The following is a 14,397-nucleotide window of genomic DNA, read 5'->3' as shown; positions in this document are numbered from 1 at the left end:
TATAATAATTTTCTATTATAGTTCTATAATAATTTTATTCTTGAAAGAAAAAGCGTTGGCCAGGTTATTATAGTTATGGACCATTTTCGAGCTATCACTGTTAAACATTAATATAGGTCTAGTACACATATCTTAGTTTTTTGACAGTGTAGTCTCAAGCCATGATCTCTTCATATGTTACGACTAGCTACTTGCAAGGTATTTAACTTTAGCAAGTAATTAGAACATGCTGACCAGACTAAATGATAGTATTTATGTTATGGGACACTCAAGTTCTAATTCAAGTTATGACTCAAGTTCTTGTCTTGTGTTCTCAGAAAACTTTGGCCTGCATATTCTCAGCACTAAAGTCAACAAGGGTACACGGAGTTCATTCCGTGATAGATGAAAAGTCTGTGTACTCCCAAAGCATGTATAGGATGCTGGGCTTTGGAATAGCTGACAGTAGCACACTCACCACCCTCGCCTACAACCAGTCAACTGTTTTCATAAGAAACATATAGATTCTTACACAGTTCTGTCTTGGCGGCATCAGTTAACCGCTGTTGGAATCATGTTCTATATGGTTATTTAATTACCGATCTTTTACAAGTATGTACAATGATTGACTGCTGTTTATAAGATATTTAATTGCACTTAGTGTAAAACGCTATTGAACAATTTTTTTTCATAAGTCTGATATATTTTCTGTTATTTATAAATGAAGAGTGTGGCAGTTACATCTTTCGAACTCTTTTGTATGGTTGGATTTGTCGAGTCGTGGATACTGTTTGTTCCATGTCATTCCTACAAACAGATAAATGCAACACTTATATGCTGCAGTGCTATTTATATTGTTGTATGAACAATAGAGGTAGCTCTATGCAATGAACATCAATTTTACCTTGTTGGTCAGTTGGTTGCAGTAAATTATATGGCTATAAACTTGGTTGGAAACATGCTCTAAGCAGTCTTATTACACACAAACCAAACTTGCAACTGGCTCGTTATGTAAGAATTGGAAGTAGATGTATTTAACAAACTGACTTTTAGATGCAATTACAAGTAGACTACTAGATCTTATCCCAGTTAGTCACTTGGTATGGTAGGTGTATCGCAGGTATATTGTAGGTGTATCGCAGGTATATTGTAGGTGTATCGCACCATTATAAAATAAATTGAACAGTAATGCTCTAGCAACATGCTCATTGGTTAACCATTCAGTTGTGCCAGATAGTTTTCATCCAGCTATAAACATGAAAATGACGGCTGTACAACTTTATGGCCCCCCGAAGTACCTAGTCTATGAGCAATAAATGTGCCAAAACTAAACATGGTTGAGAATGACTTAAGACCTCCAAGCCATATAACAATCATCCATAATAGATCTTAGGCTAGGTAGGCTAAAAGCTAACTTTGGCTATTGTAATAATATGGGTCATGATCTCAGAAACCATGATCAAATCGGGTGTGTGAGATTTGGAGTTATCTACACTAGCAGAAGGAGAAAATTCTCAGTTTGCATAAAAAATTTTGATTCTAGCTTAATTACAGCAGATTTCATGGTCAATAAACTGAATGTACGTTCACCATCAGTGCAAAAACAGAGTTCCTGGTGTTCAAAAAACACCAGGTGTGTGAGAAAACTGGTGTTCAAGTTTGAGAAACGAAAACCAACGCACAATTTTGTTTACATTTTAAAACGTCATAGCAACCAATATTAAATAAGGATGCAAGTGTTCTGATATTTATCTAGATTTCTGTATTTATATACAAAAATTTATGCTGAACTGTCCAGAAATTGTCCAAAATGTCAAAGTTATCTTTGAAATCAGCAAAAAAGAAATGATTACTTTTATTGGACGCCATTTTTCAGTACTTCCTGTTTAGGGTAGCAACGGTTTTAAGGTTTTTTTTCTCGAGGGTTGGAGACTTTTATTGACTTAACTGACTTTAGATTTAGAAAGATCACTCGTTGATTGATCTGGATGCACGTGTTGCAAAAATCGTTATCAATGTCATAAATTCAGTTAGTGCAGCTTCAAAGTCGGATAACTCAACTTCGTGATTTGCGACTTAACTATGGTTTCTGAAATCGCGACCTATATATAAACGATATCAGTGTTTGTACGTAGATAAAACAAATGAACATACATTATATTGTGGAGTGAGTTTGTGTGCTGAGGACTGCCTATCGCATCAGTAGCAAATAAGAAATCAGAGAGCTGGTATAAATTCTTAAATTTTTGTGTTTGTGATTTCAAGGGGAATAGCAAAATGATGCAATGATTAGAAAATAAAATACTGAGACAGACAAGGTCCCTAACAATTTTTAGTGATGCAAACTCAAATACGAAATCTAAAAATCGAGCATACTATGGTATAATACCATACCTTGTCAATGGGATTATGTCTGGAGCCTCTACAGCAGCAGTGCTAAAAGCACACTTCTCCAACAGATTGCACTCTCGTAACTTCACCGATTCCACTAAAACATTTTACAAAGCTTTGTAACAAAATATTCTCTGTATGTAGTCGGCCAAGGTCACAATTTCAGAAATAATATGAAGTTAATTTATTCCATGTTAGCGCTAGTTGGCACAAGCTGTTAACTATAAAAAGCATGACCTGAGGGCTGAGGCATCATACACCAAATTCAATAAGGTGTGTTCATAATTTTACATATTGAAGACTAGCTGATGACAGTAGTGGTTATCTACAGAACAGTCTATTACTAACTCAGATGACAGTAGTGGTTATCTACAGAACAGTCTATTACTAACTCTGATGACAGTAGTGGTTATCTACAGAACTACGGTGGTTATCTATCACCGACTCAGTAATTACAGCAGACATCGTTGAGATGCTAGAGGTAACTAGTGACAAATATTTATTGGTCATCCTCTTGCAGTGCTGGAAGTAGGGCTCATCTTGCAGTCAGTCAGATGAAACATACTCAACCATATAGTGGGTTGTGACAATATGTTATTGGACATGAAAATAGAGATCCATCATAGCACTATTTTATTTTGATCAGAATCTTTTACGTCAACCAGAAGAGATTTGCATATAATACACGTATGGTGTGACAACTTACAATGCTGTTGGAACTCCTTGTCCGATGGTCCAACAACCTGTTTGTCGTTGCCTTTTGTTTCATGACTGCTTTCTACCTATTAATTCAAGAGTGTAAACATATCATGAATACGTTGTAGAAGTATGCACATGTACATGTATATACAATATATAGCAAAAGGTCTTGCACTCGTCGTCACTGCTATTTTTTCTGCCTTTTTCACTCCATGTCTATGCAAACCTAAACAATGTTGTGTTATTAGACCAGAAGTAATAGAATAATGAAGTCACTGACCTGGTCCGAGTTAGGTAAGTTGGCTGAAGCAGGGTTGGCCGCCCACTTCTGTTTTGCTCCAACACTTTGCAACCTTTTACAGTCCTAAACGTGTAGCATACGGTGCTGAACATAGGATACATGAGCAACACCTACTAGGTGTAGAACTTCAACAAAAGACGTTTTAGCTAAGTGGTTAGAACTCATATAAATACTAAGTTACAATAGTGCACTTGTATGTCGACAATGCAGTTTGCCAACCAAGGAATTTGGCTCAGCGCGCCAATGAGTGCTCAGTGCCTCACTCCTAGGTTTTGGAGTAAATTAGGTGAGAGAACTGTGTTGGTGCACCTATCATCACAGCAAATTATGGAATCACATTCCCTCATACTTGCACTCACTAGAAATACAAAATGACAATGTTTTTGTCTGTCTTTGTTAAGGAAAAACTCTGAAATATGCCCTTGACATTCACACCAATAGCCCAAAAATCGTCAGTTATGCTTCAATTGTAAGAAAATTAATCCTTAGAATGAAGTTAGGCAGATAGGTCGCCTCACTATCGTACTATTGCTTCATCAATGTACCTTCGCTGAACAAAAACACAATGATAAATGATGCGACTAGAGCGATACATATATTATATCTAAAATAAAATTACGAGCGCGCTTATATCTATATGAGTAAATCTCGATGTTTATCTGTTTGCGTGTTTAGTTATAGTTAGTTATAGTTAGTTATAGTTAGTTATAGTTAGTTATAGTTAGTTATAGCAATAAAGTTTTTGGAATGCAGAAACCCGCCTTCCACTAGAGTTGAACTCGAAACCCAGTCCGGCAGACAGGAATTTATCCAATACACCACGCTGTCTAACTGGTGTGGTGTATTGCATATGTATGTAATAAATTGTGTACGTACTTATTACACCTGCCAATCTTTCATTTCTTCACGCTCAACACTCCAGCTAGTGATATGCGTGAAGCCATACCAGAAGAAAAATAGGTGTGCCCATACGCGAAGAAAAATACTTAAACTCACATAGCCAACCATACTATTGCAATCAGCATAGAGCTGTAGTAAGCACTGCAGTCTGTACAGTAATAATTACACAGAAATAAATACAGTACACAGAAATAAGCAAACACCTTCATTTAAAAGTTAGAATGGTAAACATTGTCATCTTGATTAAAAATAAATTTTCTGTGCAAAAAACTTTTTATTACTCGAGCAACGTCGGGCATTCTGTAGTAATACAATATAATATACAATACAACACATGACGAGTACAAGCAAACTATGTGGAATCCATCCATTTCTAGAACACGCTGTATATTTATCTTAGATTGTGACCCTATAAACTTGCAAACATTCTGTATACATGTATTTATAAATACAACGCCTTACATTGCCTTTTTATAAACAAACCTTTTTCATTTCAGCTTGCAATTCTTCTTTATATTGTGCTCTTTTTGAACTCACCTGAGGGACTATTCTGCAAGAAAATACATGCCATAAAAACACTAATACATCGTGCACTGAGTTACCAAGCAAAATGCACAATAATAAACCGTGCAGTTGCATGCTACAGTGCATGCTTAAGTATTACTAATAAATTGTAGCTAATCTCACTGAGCTGTTGGTTTACTCCAAGGACATGGAACCAAAATTTTTGAGGGTCTACCCGCCTAGAGCCCTAGACAATAATAGTTATCAGCTCTTTTTGGGAAGGATGGAGCTTTGTTAATTCTAATAATTTGCCTGTTTTGATGAGTATATGTTGGCATTTTCATTTTGCATTGCTCCAACAGTCTTAGCACCAACTTCTTATGACTTACGAGGCGTTGCATGCTCTGCTCCCATAGGGTACAGCTCATAATTATGACTACCTTTTCTTCAAACTGTAATGCGAGGCGCTTGAGTCTTGACTAACCATTATAATCCTTACCTAACCTGGTGGAGTCTTACCCAACCTGGTGGAGTCTTACCTAACCTGATGGAGTCTCACCTATTTGAATAGCAGTCGCATAACAGAACTAACTGCGGTTATGTAACAATGAAGGGGTGAAAACTAATTTAATAAACTTTTGATTATTTCAGAGAATCCATGACATAGTTGTTAGTTGGGAATTTTAGGTAGTTGGGAAGTTTAGGTATTGCAAGTACATAGAAAGGCAATAAACAACCCTTGGACATTGGAAATTGATTTTTCTCCAAAACGCACTTTATTTACAAATCCCAATAACTCTTATAAAACTCAACAATACTTGCTGGCCTAAGACCAACAAAAACATTGCAGAAAATTTAGCATAACTATTTGGAGTCACTATGAGAAAGACAATGTGTATTTAAACTAGGTTTTTTATTTAAAGATAAACACATCTGTTTGGTTTTGACTTTTTGCTCCACAATAGTCAGTGACAAATCTTTATCAGCCAGAAGTTCTAGATTTTAAAAGTTGATGAGAATCAATGGCACTATCAGTATTTGAATCAGAACTGCACTCCTCTTTTTATCTGACAAGTAAAAAGTGTCTTGAAGGCAGCCGATTGATGTCTTCAGTTGATGAAATACAAAAATGAGCTCATTCCGCATCTGCCATCCTCTTAAGCATCGGCACACGACATGTTAGTGCACGATTAGAGCATTTTATAAATTAATGACCGTTCTATGTCGAAGAACATACTATTTGAATACACTGGTTTTGAATGTCGTGTTATTAGCTGGAACATCTGAGGCAAAAAGTTTTTAGTTCTCTTTAATATTATACAGGTGTCATCGGAAGATACGAAGGCAGTATATCACATAAATTGTGAAGTGCATCTAGTAATGTTAGATGTTATTTTATAAATGACATATGATAATCACAACACTAACTTACTATTCCACCATTTTCCTTCAGCCTAATTAGATATCTGATTTATTAGCTCCATGTTAAATTCAATTACTTCATAAAATCTGCTACTAGCTGTTATTTTGAGAAACCATTAGCCGAGTCAATATATTCATAAATTACCTATAACTTTTTAAAAATTAAGTGAAATTTTTATTTCTGCAATCAAATTCAATATATGAACACAAAAATTCAGCATGCATCTCCAATAAGCCAGTGATTTAGAGATTGCATTACCGTTCAGCTGTGGGTGTATTAATCCAATATTGCGTCTTGTCCTTTCTTTTTAGTAAGCGATTTTCTGTAAGAAAGTTGCTGACAGCCTTTTTATGCGACTCGCTGAAAGCAGAGACAGCTGGCAAAAGTCAAAGACAAGCAATTTTTTACCAAATCATCAACTAAATTATTACATACATGTACTTTTGACATATAAATAGACATGTACATACATACATTAAAGTCTGAAACCATTGACTTAAATATCCAAGAAGAGATTCACCGGAACATATCCAGAAAAAGAATCTCTAACTAAACAGTTATTGATATCAGAACTAGAGTGAGCATATTTGATTTCATTGCTGTGTTACTACACCATGTAATTGAAGAGAGGCAATCACAGGTAGCACCAATTTGTAAACCAGTTGATAGGCATCTCAAGGATAAATCTATATATATTTCAATTTAAACAGCGAAACAATTAACAGTAACAACATAAAACAATAAAAATCAGATGATAACAGTCAATAAGGAGGGGCATAAATGTACGTCATTCCATTATAGTATCTATGACAGAGATCATGACCATAGCTGTCTAACGGAGTCAGCAGAAAGGCGTGTTGATGTGTGGTTTTCTCGAAGGCGAGTTTTTATGACCGCTGAGCCTGCAAACAAAATTTTTTTTATAATATATCAAGCAAAATCAAATTCTTTTTTATAATGAGTTAGTAAATCAACCCTGTAGAAGTGATACAAAACTTCCAACTAGTTACTACTTACCATTTTGGCTCCCGCACTTGGAAGAGACCCGTTGCACAAGATATGAATCTATAGAGCCTGCTACTACAAGTAATCATACAATTGATAAAATACAATGTACATATAGAAAGAGACAATCATAAATAATATATGGTATGGGAACATCGACAGAAAATATTTTGCTTGATATCCAAAATTATTATTATACAAGTAAAAATATACAAACAACCATTGAAAGAAACGGATGCATAAAAAGTTAACAAATATTACAAAAGTTAGTAGCAGAATTTTGAGAACTATCAAACTGGTCAAACTTGGTACCTCTATTATTCTATAATGAGGTCCTTGCTAATAGTGACACACGTAATTTAATGCAATACTTTATTACTGCAAATTGATCAAAAAGCTGCAGCGAAATGAAAAAAATGGTATCAGCTTAATTGGTTATTTAAAGGTTATCTGTGAATACAGTAAGAACTGTATTAAAAAAGGCGATATTGGGAAGATGAAGCAGACCCCAGCTGCTGCCTCTCATTGATTACAAACTTAATCTTTGGATGCTTTTTCGTACCAGTTCAAAAGGTATTTGAAAACCTGATTTTTAACCTTTGGAGCTTTCTTATTTACTCGACCGTGCTTGCTTTTCATGATGAAACTATTCAATAAGTTTATTTGCTGTTGCAACAATGATCAGGCTCATATTAAAAGCTGATATCTATTACTGCCTATTTTAACACGTTGACACCAATAATATACAAACCCCCCATGGGGGTTGTATATTATTGCTGACACTTAAACTACAACAAATGGGTCAAGCAGGAGAACAATACTAAAATATCACGTCAACAGAAAGATAGTTTAATGCTAGCAGCCCTTGTGATCAGAACAAGTCTCGGGTTATGCTAGTTGATTTTAGGAGGAAGAAAAAGGTAGCTTGCTAGGTCCGACCTCCCCCTTATACTAATCCATTATATTACGTGAAACAAATGTAATTAAACTAGAATGGACTTTTTCTATAATGTTATAGAATAGACAAGGTTCCTAGGACATTGGAAGGAACACCGTGGACTAATACTGTTCTAAAAAATCCTTCACTTCATATAAAATGCAGAATTATATTAAGATTTTTTTTCATGATAGTTTTTTGGTTGAGAGACTTAAATTTTTATCATGTGAACATTACAGATCTGTTCAACTGAAAAACTTTCTCGCCAAGCTTGGAAACTTATTTCAGGTCCTGCCACAGTTGTTCTAACAAAACCGTTACTTTCTAGAGTTATAATAACATATCAAAATAGTTATGAATACATACCTGAATTGTTGAGATTTAAAAATGACGAATGGCCACACCGAGAACAAATAAAGCCATTCTCACTCAAGGCAGAAATTCGCTTTCGAAGCTTCGCGGTGTCCCGCAAAATAGTTTTCATGTGTGCTGACAAATACTCTATGAGAGACGAACGTTCATTGAGTCGCTTCTCCAACAGCTTTACTAAAATCATATTTTCTTCAAGAACCTACCAAAGATAATAAATCATAGTTGCAACGTATTTAACACAATGACATAACATAAAACATCTTTAGTACAATAATCTGCAGCAGGTTTTATATCTACCAACGTTTATTTGAGAAGCCTCTGATCAAAACAAATGAACATCTGAGACCATTATACAAATAAAATCTTACATACTTTGTTGACATCGCTAAAGAGGGACCTAGCATCTGGAGGAAGTTTTTCGAGAGGTATAACTTTTCTAATCTTTTGTTCGACCGGACAGGTAATAGAATGATGACCGACAGAGTCAGTCACATTGCTTACGACACACTTCCTTACACACTCAGCACAAATCAAATGATAGCAGTTAGTGAAAAAGAATTTACAGCGATTTGATGCAGGACGACAACATCGTCGGCAAACAAAGGTCATAATAACTGAAAATAAAACAAGTCTGCGAACACCGGAATCGGTTGCTAGATCGTCTGCACGGATATCGCAAACCAGCCAGAACTCTCAAACGGACCCGTTATAAAGACAGTCTACAATCCTAGTTGAATAATCGTTGCTCGCGGTAAAAGACAACTCCAGACGTTGGTATTTTGCACGAGTAGTTGAAACATTTGAGAATTCCAGTAACTGAAATAACAAGTTTTGCGAATTCCAGCAGCAAAAGAATAGTCGGTGACATAGCCATCATTCAGTCAAGGAATATATAATATTTAGCAGTAAATGATCAAAGGTGCAGAACAACTGTTGAATGGAGATATCAGCAACACCAGATACAAGAAGTGAGTGAAGCCTAAACCACCAGAAATAATTATAAGCAATAAGTGCAATCAGCAAAACGCCTGATACATCAACGATCCTCATTGAAACCAACTAAAAATATGCATTAAAAAGTTGATTAGAAACATCAAAATGGAAAAAACAATTACAGAAGATGCGCACACAGCTGTCAACCTCAACTAAAATAACATGAGTTAGCGTTCATTTCCAACCAGTATATTCAAGGACTCATGACTAGTTCACTCCAATATCAAACCTCTACAATATGAAGAACAGAACCTGAGCACTCAAACAACTTCTCACAGGCTAACAGAGGCACCTATAAGGAGAACAATTCCAATGGCTCTGCCTCGTTTAACTGCAGAGCCTTTTTCTCATTAAACTGCTGAGCCTCTTTCTCTTTGTACTGCCATGGCTCCCTTTTGCCTGTCATAACTAGTAGATATATGGGACTAAGCAAAGTATTGCGGACAACTATTCGTGTAGGAGTGCAACTTTCATCGGTTATTATTGATTCTTTATCAGTAATATTATCGTTTTATAATTTGGTCAGTTGTGTATTATAAGTGATGAACTCATGAGTGCCTTTTTAGACTTTTTAAAAGCCTTCAATACGTTGACCACATTATTCTAATTGTCAAACTTAAATTTTACAACTTTTCTAATGATGCTTGCACTTTAATCACAAGCTATTTAACCAATCGTTCACAATTTGTGAAAAATAATAATAATATATCTTCATCCCTAAAACATGTAATAATTGGTGTTCCACAAGGTTCTATTATGGGCCCAATGTTATTCATTATATTTATTAACGACCTGGTGAAGCGTGCTCCATCACTAAACTGCATACTTTTTGCTGACGACACAACTGTTTTTACTACCGATGTTCACATTTTACAAACTGAATTAAAAGAAATTGAAAAACAGTGTTTGGCAAATAATCTTATCCGAGATAGCCAAAAACAATTACTTGTAAATTTTAAAACCTGTCTGAAAAATTTGCTTGATTCACTTTTTTGATTTAGTTTTCATCAACAAAATGCCAATTTCTGAAAGAGGTCCTACACAGTTTTTAGAAATAACGATTGATGAAAACATATCATTTCAAAGCCATATTACAGAATTAACCAGTATATTACAATGTGTACTTTTGATAATGCACCATGTAAGAAGATACTTTGACACCAAAACAATGATTGACCTGTATTATACATTTTTCTACCCTCCCATAATTCATGGAATAGAGTTTTGGGTTGTGCCAACTCAACAGAGTTGAAAAACACTTTGCCATTACAGAAGAAAGCTGTAAAGATTATTTTAAAAATCAAATCAAAAGCAACAGTAATTAATAGTTTTGCTTCATTAGAAGTAAAGCTTGTAAAAATGCTTTTTAATTTCAGCTTGCGCAGCATTTTATCAAAGTTGTTAAAGATGTTGATTTTCAAAATATGTTAATTGATCACAGCTATTGTACCAGATTAAAGATAGGCAATGCTTATAAAATAGAATACTTTAAAACTATTAAAGGTCAAAGATCTACGTTGTTCATTCCTGCTATATTATTCAATAAATACTTATTTGACTTTTATGACTTGGCTTCAAATGTTATAAAAGTGAAGCTAGCGGAGCGCTTGTGGGCGGCCTGTGACGGTGGTGCTGCCGGCGCTCACTTATGACTCTATCCGTTCTTCTGCAAGGTGCCAGCGGGATTATCCTGCTACTATTATCTTGTCACCGTCTGACTTTATCTTGATTTTTAACAGTCTAAATGGTGAGCGAAGCTTCTCTTGAGTTTTTATCAGAGATTGCATATAAAATAAAACTTACTTATATGACAATGTAGATAATAGCTCATATTCAAAGCACAATCATATGAGCATGCCAGGAGGTCAAAAAGTAAGAAAGGTTGTCCCCAAAATCCGTCCCAAAATTTTAGAACACCTCTTCTAACAACGACTAATAACTAGCAATGACTAAAAATAACTACCAATGACTAATGACTAACAATGACTAATGACTAACAAAGACTAATTACTAACAAAGACTAATGACTAACAAAGAATAATGACTAACAATGACTAATAATGACTGAACACAAGCCCTTAGGACTCACCCAACCCTCTTTACCAAAATAAAAGGAACGGGACAGCTTGGCAACGAGTCTCTACACTCACCTCACCTACAGCTGCCCATTTTTTAACACGAGTAGCTAATTTGTTCATATAGCATACGATTCAATTAGAAAAACCAAAATCAATATAAGATCAATATAATCAATAATCAATATAAGACATATCATATTAACCTTATGTTCTCTTTCGATAACTAGAAAAGTAGCCTCAAAACCAGAATTAATGCTTTGATGTTTTGCCATATATTTTGCCAGATGTTTTAAACTCATTGCAACTGAAGACGCTATTAATCAGTAAACCTACCAAATTGTAAAACCAATTTTATAGTCTTCTCAATAACAAGAATGTCGCTGTACTTTTATGTGCCTGTATATGCATTTCTATGTATATTTATGTATGTTTTTATGCATGTAAGCAGAGGATATCTCTGGCCCGATGTACATGCCATTCGCAACCTATGCAAGATAGAGTCTGATGAACTTAACTACAATGTGTTATAAGGTAAATAGAAATGAGAAATAGGAATTTGTAAGACAACCAGTGAAGACAATTCCAATGGAATAGGTAGCAGGTGTGTGGGGAATACAGTAGATAACTAGTTTACTGCAAAGATTACACCAGATCGTACATAATTTATTGTAATTGAAAAGGAGAGTGAGGCCAAATTAGCATTATGATTATACACAAAAATAGCAAAAAAATACAAAATTATCTTCACTTTATTAATCTTACCAAAGAAAATGAATGAAGGCAGCGTAATTCTTTGTAACCACTTCTCCATCTTCACAGGAATGAAGAAGCACTGTCTCTTTGCATGCATAACACCAGATGGTTGTTTGGAGCTCAGTAAAGCTAGCAGCCTTCTCAAATTCAGGTAGCTGTAACGAGCTAACCAGAGAGTCAACCTAAAGCCGAAAGATGGTGCATTTTAATCAATAAATCTACATCTGAAATATGATCAAAGCTAGAAATGTGTAAGCTTTTTAGATCAAATCACACCTTAAATAGTTAACAAAGAGTAGGGAAAACACATTTGCGCTAAACCATCACCTTGGACTTCATCTTCATACATGCATCATTAGCCTTCCTTTTGTGCTTGTTGGTATAAATGTGTCGATAGCCCTGAGTGTGGCTGTAGTAACACAAAGTGCAGTAGGTCATTGGTTTCTCTTTTTCCATCATAAATGTGAAAAGCAGATTTCTCAGACCAGTCGAGTAGGTAGCTATCAACGATAGCTTCTGCGTGAGAAGTGAATGTAGAACTTTCTAAAAGGTTTTGATAAATCTATGACAGTAGCATGTACATGCGATTTCCTGTTAGTAACACTGAAAATCTCATGGAGAGTAGCATATTGTAAAAGGGACCTGGGGAACACCTTTACTAACTCTCTGCCTAGCAGAAACAATGCAATATGTTTCAAATTATGTAGTATATATTCTGTTTCATTTAAAATACAGAAGATAACATGCCTTATCAAGAAGGTGCAAAACAACTCTGCTTGTCTTTGCCTTAGCCTGGCCTTTTTAAAGTTTCTCGAGGCCTTTGGCTCCGCCTTCTTCCAATTCACTCCCGAATAATTTGTTGGGCTGCGCAGACCCGAGTTGAGCTGGCCGTTGGTGTGTTAACTAGTCTAATTTCCACCACAATACATCTGAGCTTTACTGGAGAGTCCCTTATTAAAACCATTTATCTCCTGTATATCTTGCTTTCAATCTCAACAAGAATCGCTAAACTAGCTAACTAAAATATTGCATTTAACTTTAATGCTATTTCAATTTAACTTATTGAAAACTGATGCTTAAAATGAAAAATCTCCTACCCACAAGCTTGCTTACAGATGCTTGTCAGATATCTACAGCCCCTACCAGTTATTTCTTCCCTCTAATTTCGTTTATTATTCAAAAAACACATGCTCAAACTGTGATGAGAAATGTCGAGTGATCTGGGAACTAGGCGGTTAGGCCTGCATTTGCATACCGCCAAGTCCTAAATGACTAAAACCTCTTTTACATTTCTGGCGTATTATAACGAAAGTTGCGCATTGAATTGTTACTACGGCCGAAAATCAACACTCAGGAATGGGTTTCTTTAATAAATTAATTATCTAAGGCTATGCAACTATTTCCGGTCTCGTGTGCACATGTTAAGCGTAATTTGTTATATATCTATATATCTTTTGAGTTTATCAGCTTTGATTCGCATGCCCCTTTTTTGTTATGATCATGATTTTTTGAAAGTAATTTAGAATTTTTTTTAAAGTGGCCCTCAGTACATAGATCAAATTAGGTAGCTTTGATTTTTGAAGACATTCTAGTCAGGCCTGCCAACACAAGAGTAGGGCAATGCTTGAGATTTGGTTTTGGGGCAATTGACGTATCCATGATAGTATATATAAAATTGTGGAAGTAGGGGCAAAAATCTCACGCATTTTCATTTTTTCTTTGGTGTGATTGCGTGAGAGTTGGCAGGCCTGATTCTAGTATAGATGATAACACTTCTACCGTTAGATGTCCAGTAAATGCCGGGCTTGCTCTATTACCAATATTTATTTTCAAATGGTACTTATAGTATTTTGCTATTATTGTTAGACAATGTCTAAAAGACATTTTACGATAAGTAGTTGTCATCATCAAAGTTTATCTATATGATTGATCATGCTTGCTTCTAATTTTGCAACTAAGAAAGGCTTAGGCCTCCTGGCCGAAATCATCTCAGTTGGAATACGCATGACTGATCCATCGTTGTTATTCTTCATTGTGATTGTTGGAATCATTACTCTTAATT

The 14,397-nt window shown here is 35.3% G+C and overlaps 3 protein-coding genes across 7 annotated transcripts in view; 1 reads left to right on the top strand and 2 right to left on the bottom strand.

Moving 5' to 3' along the window:
* Nucleotides 1-871, top strand: part of LOC137394514 (protein O-GlcNAcase-like) — a 29,122-nt gene extending 28,251 nt beyond the window's left edge. For both annotated transcript variants that reach the window (XM_068081244.1, XM_068081240.1), the window contains one exon: nt 318-871. In XM_068081244.1, the coding sequence (XP_067937345.1) occupies nt 318-503 (186 nt within the window). In that variant the 3' untranslated portion in view covers nt 504-871. The remainder of the gene's footprint in view (nt 1-317) is intronic.
* LOC137394527 (uncharacterized) lies at nt 647-13,601 on the bottom strand. Of its 2 annotated transcripts, none has more exons than XM_068081255.1 (9): nt 13,079-13,601; nt 12,663-12,874; nt 12,345-12,517; nt 6,456-6,557; nt 4,754-4,820; nt 3,350-3,433; nt 3,077-3,152; nt 2,374-2,467; nt 647-786 (listed from the first exon to the last, which is right to left on the bottom strand). In XM_068081255.1, exons 2-9 carry the CDS (start codon nt 12,792-12,794, stop codon nt 717-719), a joined length of 798 nt encoding a protein of 265 aa, XP_067937356.1. In that variant the 5' UTR covers nt 12,795-12,874; nt 13,079-13,601; the 3' UTR covers nt 647-716. The 2 variants fall into 2 exon arrangements, with proteins under 2 accessions (XP_067937356.1, XP_067937359.1); XM_068081258.1 differs by having other exon boundaries at nt 4,808-4,820.
* Nucleotides 6,864-9,249, bottom strand: LOC137410582 (uncharacterized). Of its 3 annotated transcripts, none has more exons than XM_068096026.1 (4): nt 8,880-9,249; nt 8,506-8,710; nt 7,215-7,277; nt 6,864-7,099 (listed from the first exon to the last, which is right to left on the bottom strand). In XM_068096026.1, the coding sequence occupies exons 1-4, from the start codon at nt 8,913-8,915 to the stop codon at nt 7,014-7,016; spliced, it is 390 nt and encodes a 129-aa protein (XP_067952127.1). In that variant the 5' UTR covers nt 8,916-9,249; the 3' UTR covers nt 6,864-7,013. The 3 variants fall into 3 exon arrangements, with proteins under 3 accessions (XP_067952127.1, XP_067952124.1, XP_067952126.1); XM_068096023.1 differs by having other exon boundaries at nt 8,884-9,249; XM_068096025.1 differs by having other exon boundaries at nt 7,215-7,274; nt 8,884-9,249.
* Nucleotides 13,602-14,397: the final 796 nt, after the last annotated feature.

Source organism: Watersipora subatra, chromosome 1, assembly GCF_963576615.1.
Source record: "Watersipora subatra chromosome 1, tzWatSuba1.1, whole genome shotgun sequence".
Taxonomy (NCBI): Eukaryota; Metazoa; Bryozoa; class Gymnolaemata; order Cheilostomatida; family Watersiporidae; genus Watersipora; species Watersipora subatra.
Note: the sequence above shows the minus strand (reverse complement) of the source record. Positions and strands in the feature narration are given on the sequence as shown.

What these genes read in the sequence shown, in the direction of transcription:
- LOC137410582 (XM_068096023.1), bottom strand. Translation starts at nt 9,120, where the DNA reads ATGACCTTTGTTTGCCGACGATGTTGTCGTCCTGCATCAAATCGCTGT. An exon ending in TCTTTAGCGATGTCAACAAA is followed by an intron (nt 8,711 to 8,883) that starts GTATGTAAGATT and finishes TATCTTTGGTAG; the next exon opens with GTTCTTGAAGAAAATATGAT. An exon ending in CAAGTGCGGGAGCCAAAATG is followed by an intron (nt 7,100 to 7,214) that starts GTAAGTAGTAAC and finishes TTTTGTTTGCAG; the next exon opens with GCTCAGCGGTCATAAAAACT.
- LOC137394527 (XM_068081255.1), bottom strand. Translation starts at nt 12,794, where the DNA reads ATGATGGAAAAAGAGAAACCAATGACCTACTGCACTTTGTGTTACTAC. An exon ending in GCCTTCATTCATTTTCTTTG is followed by an intron (nt 6,558 to 12,344) that starts GTAAGATTAATA and finishes CTCTGCTTTCAG; the next exon opens with CGAGTCGCATAAAAAGGCTG. An exon ending in TGCAAGCTGAAATGAAAAAG is followed by an intron (nt 3,434 to 4,753) that starts GTTTGTTTATAA and finishes CTACACGTTTAG; the next exon opens with GACTGTAAAAGGTTGCAAAG.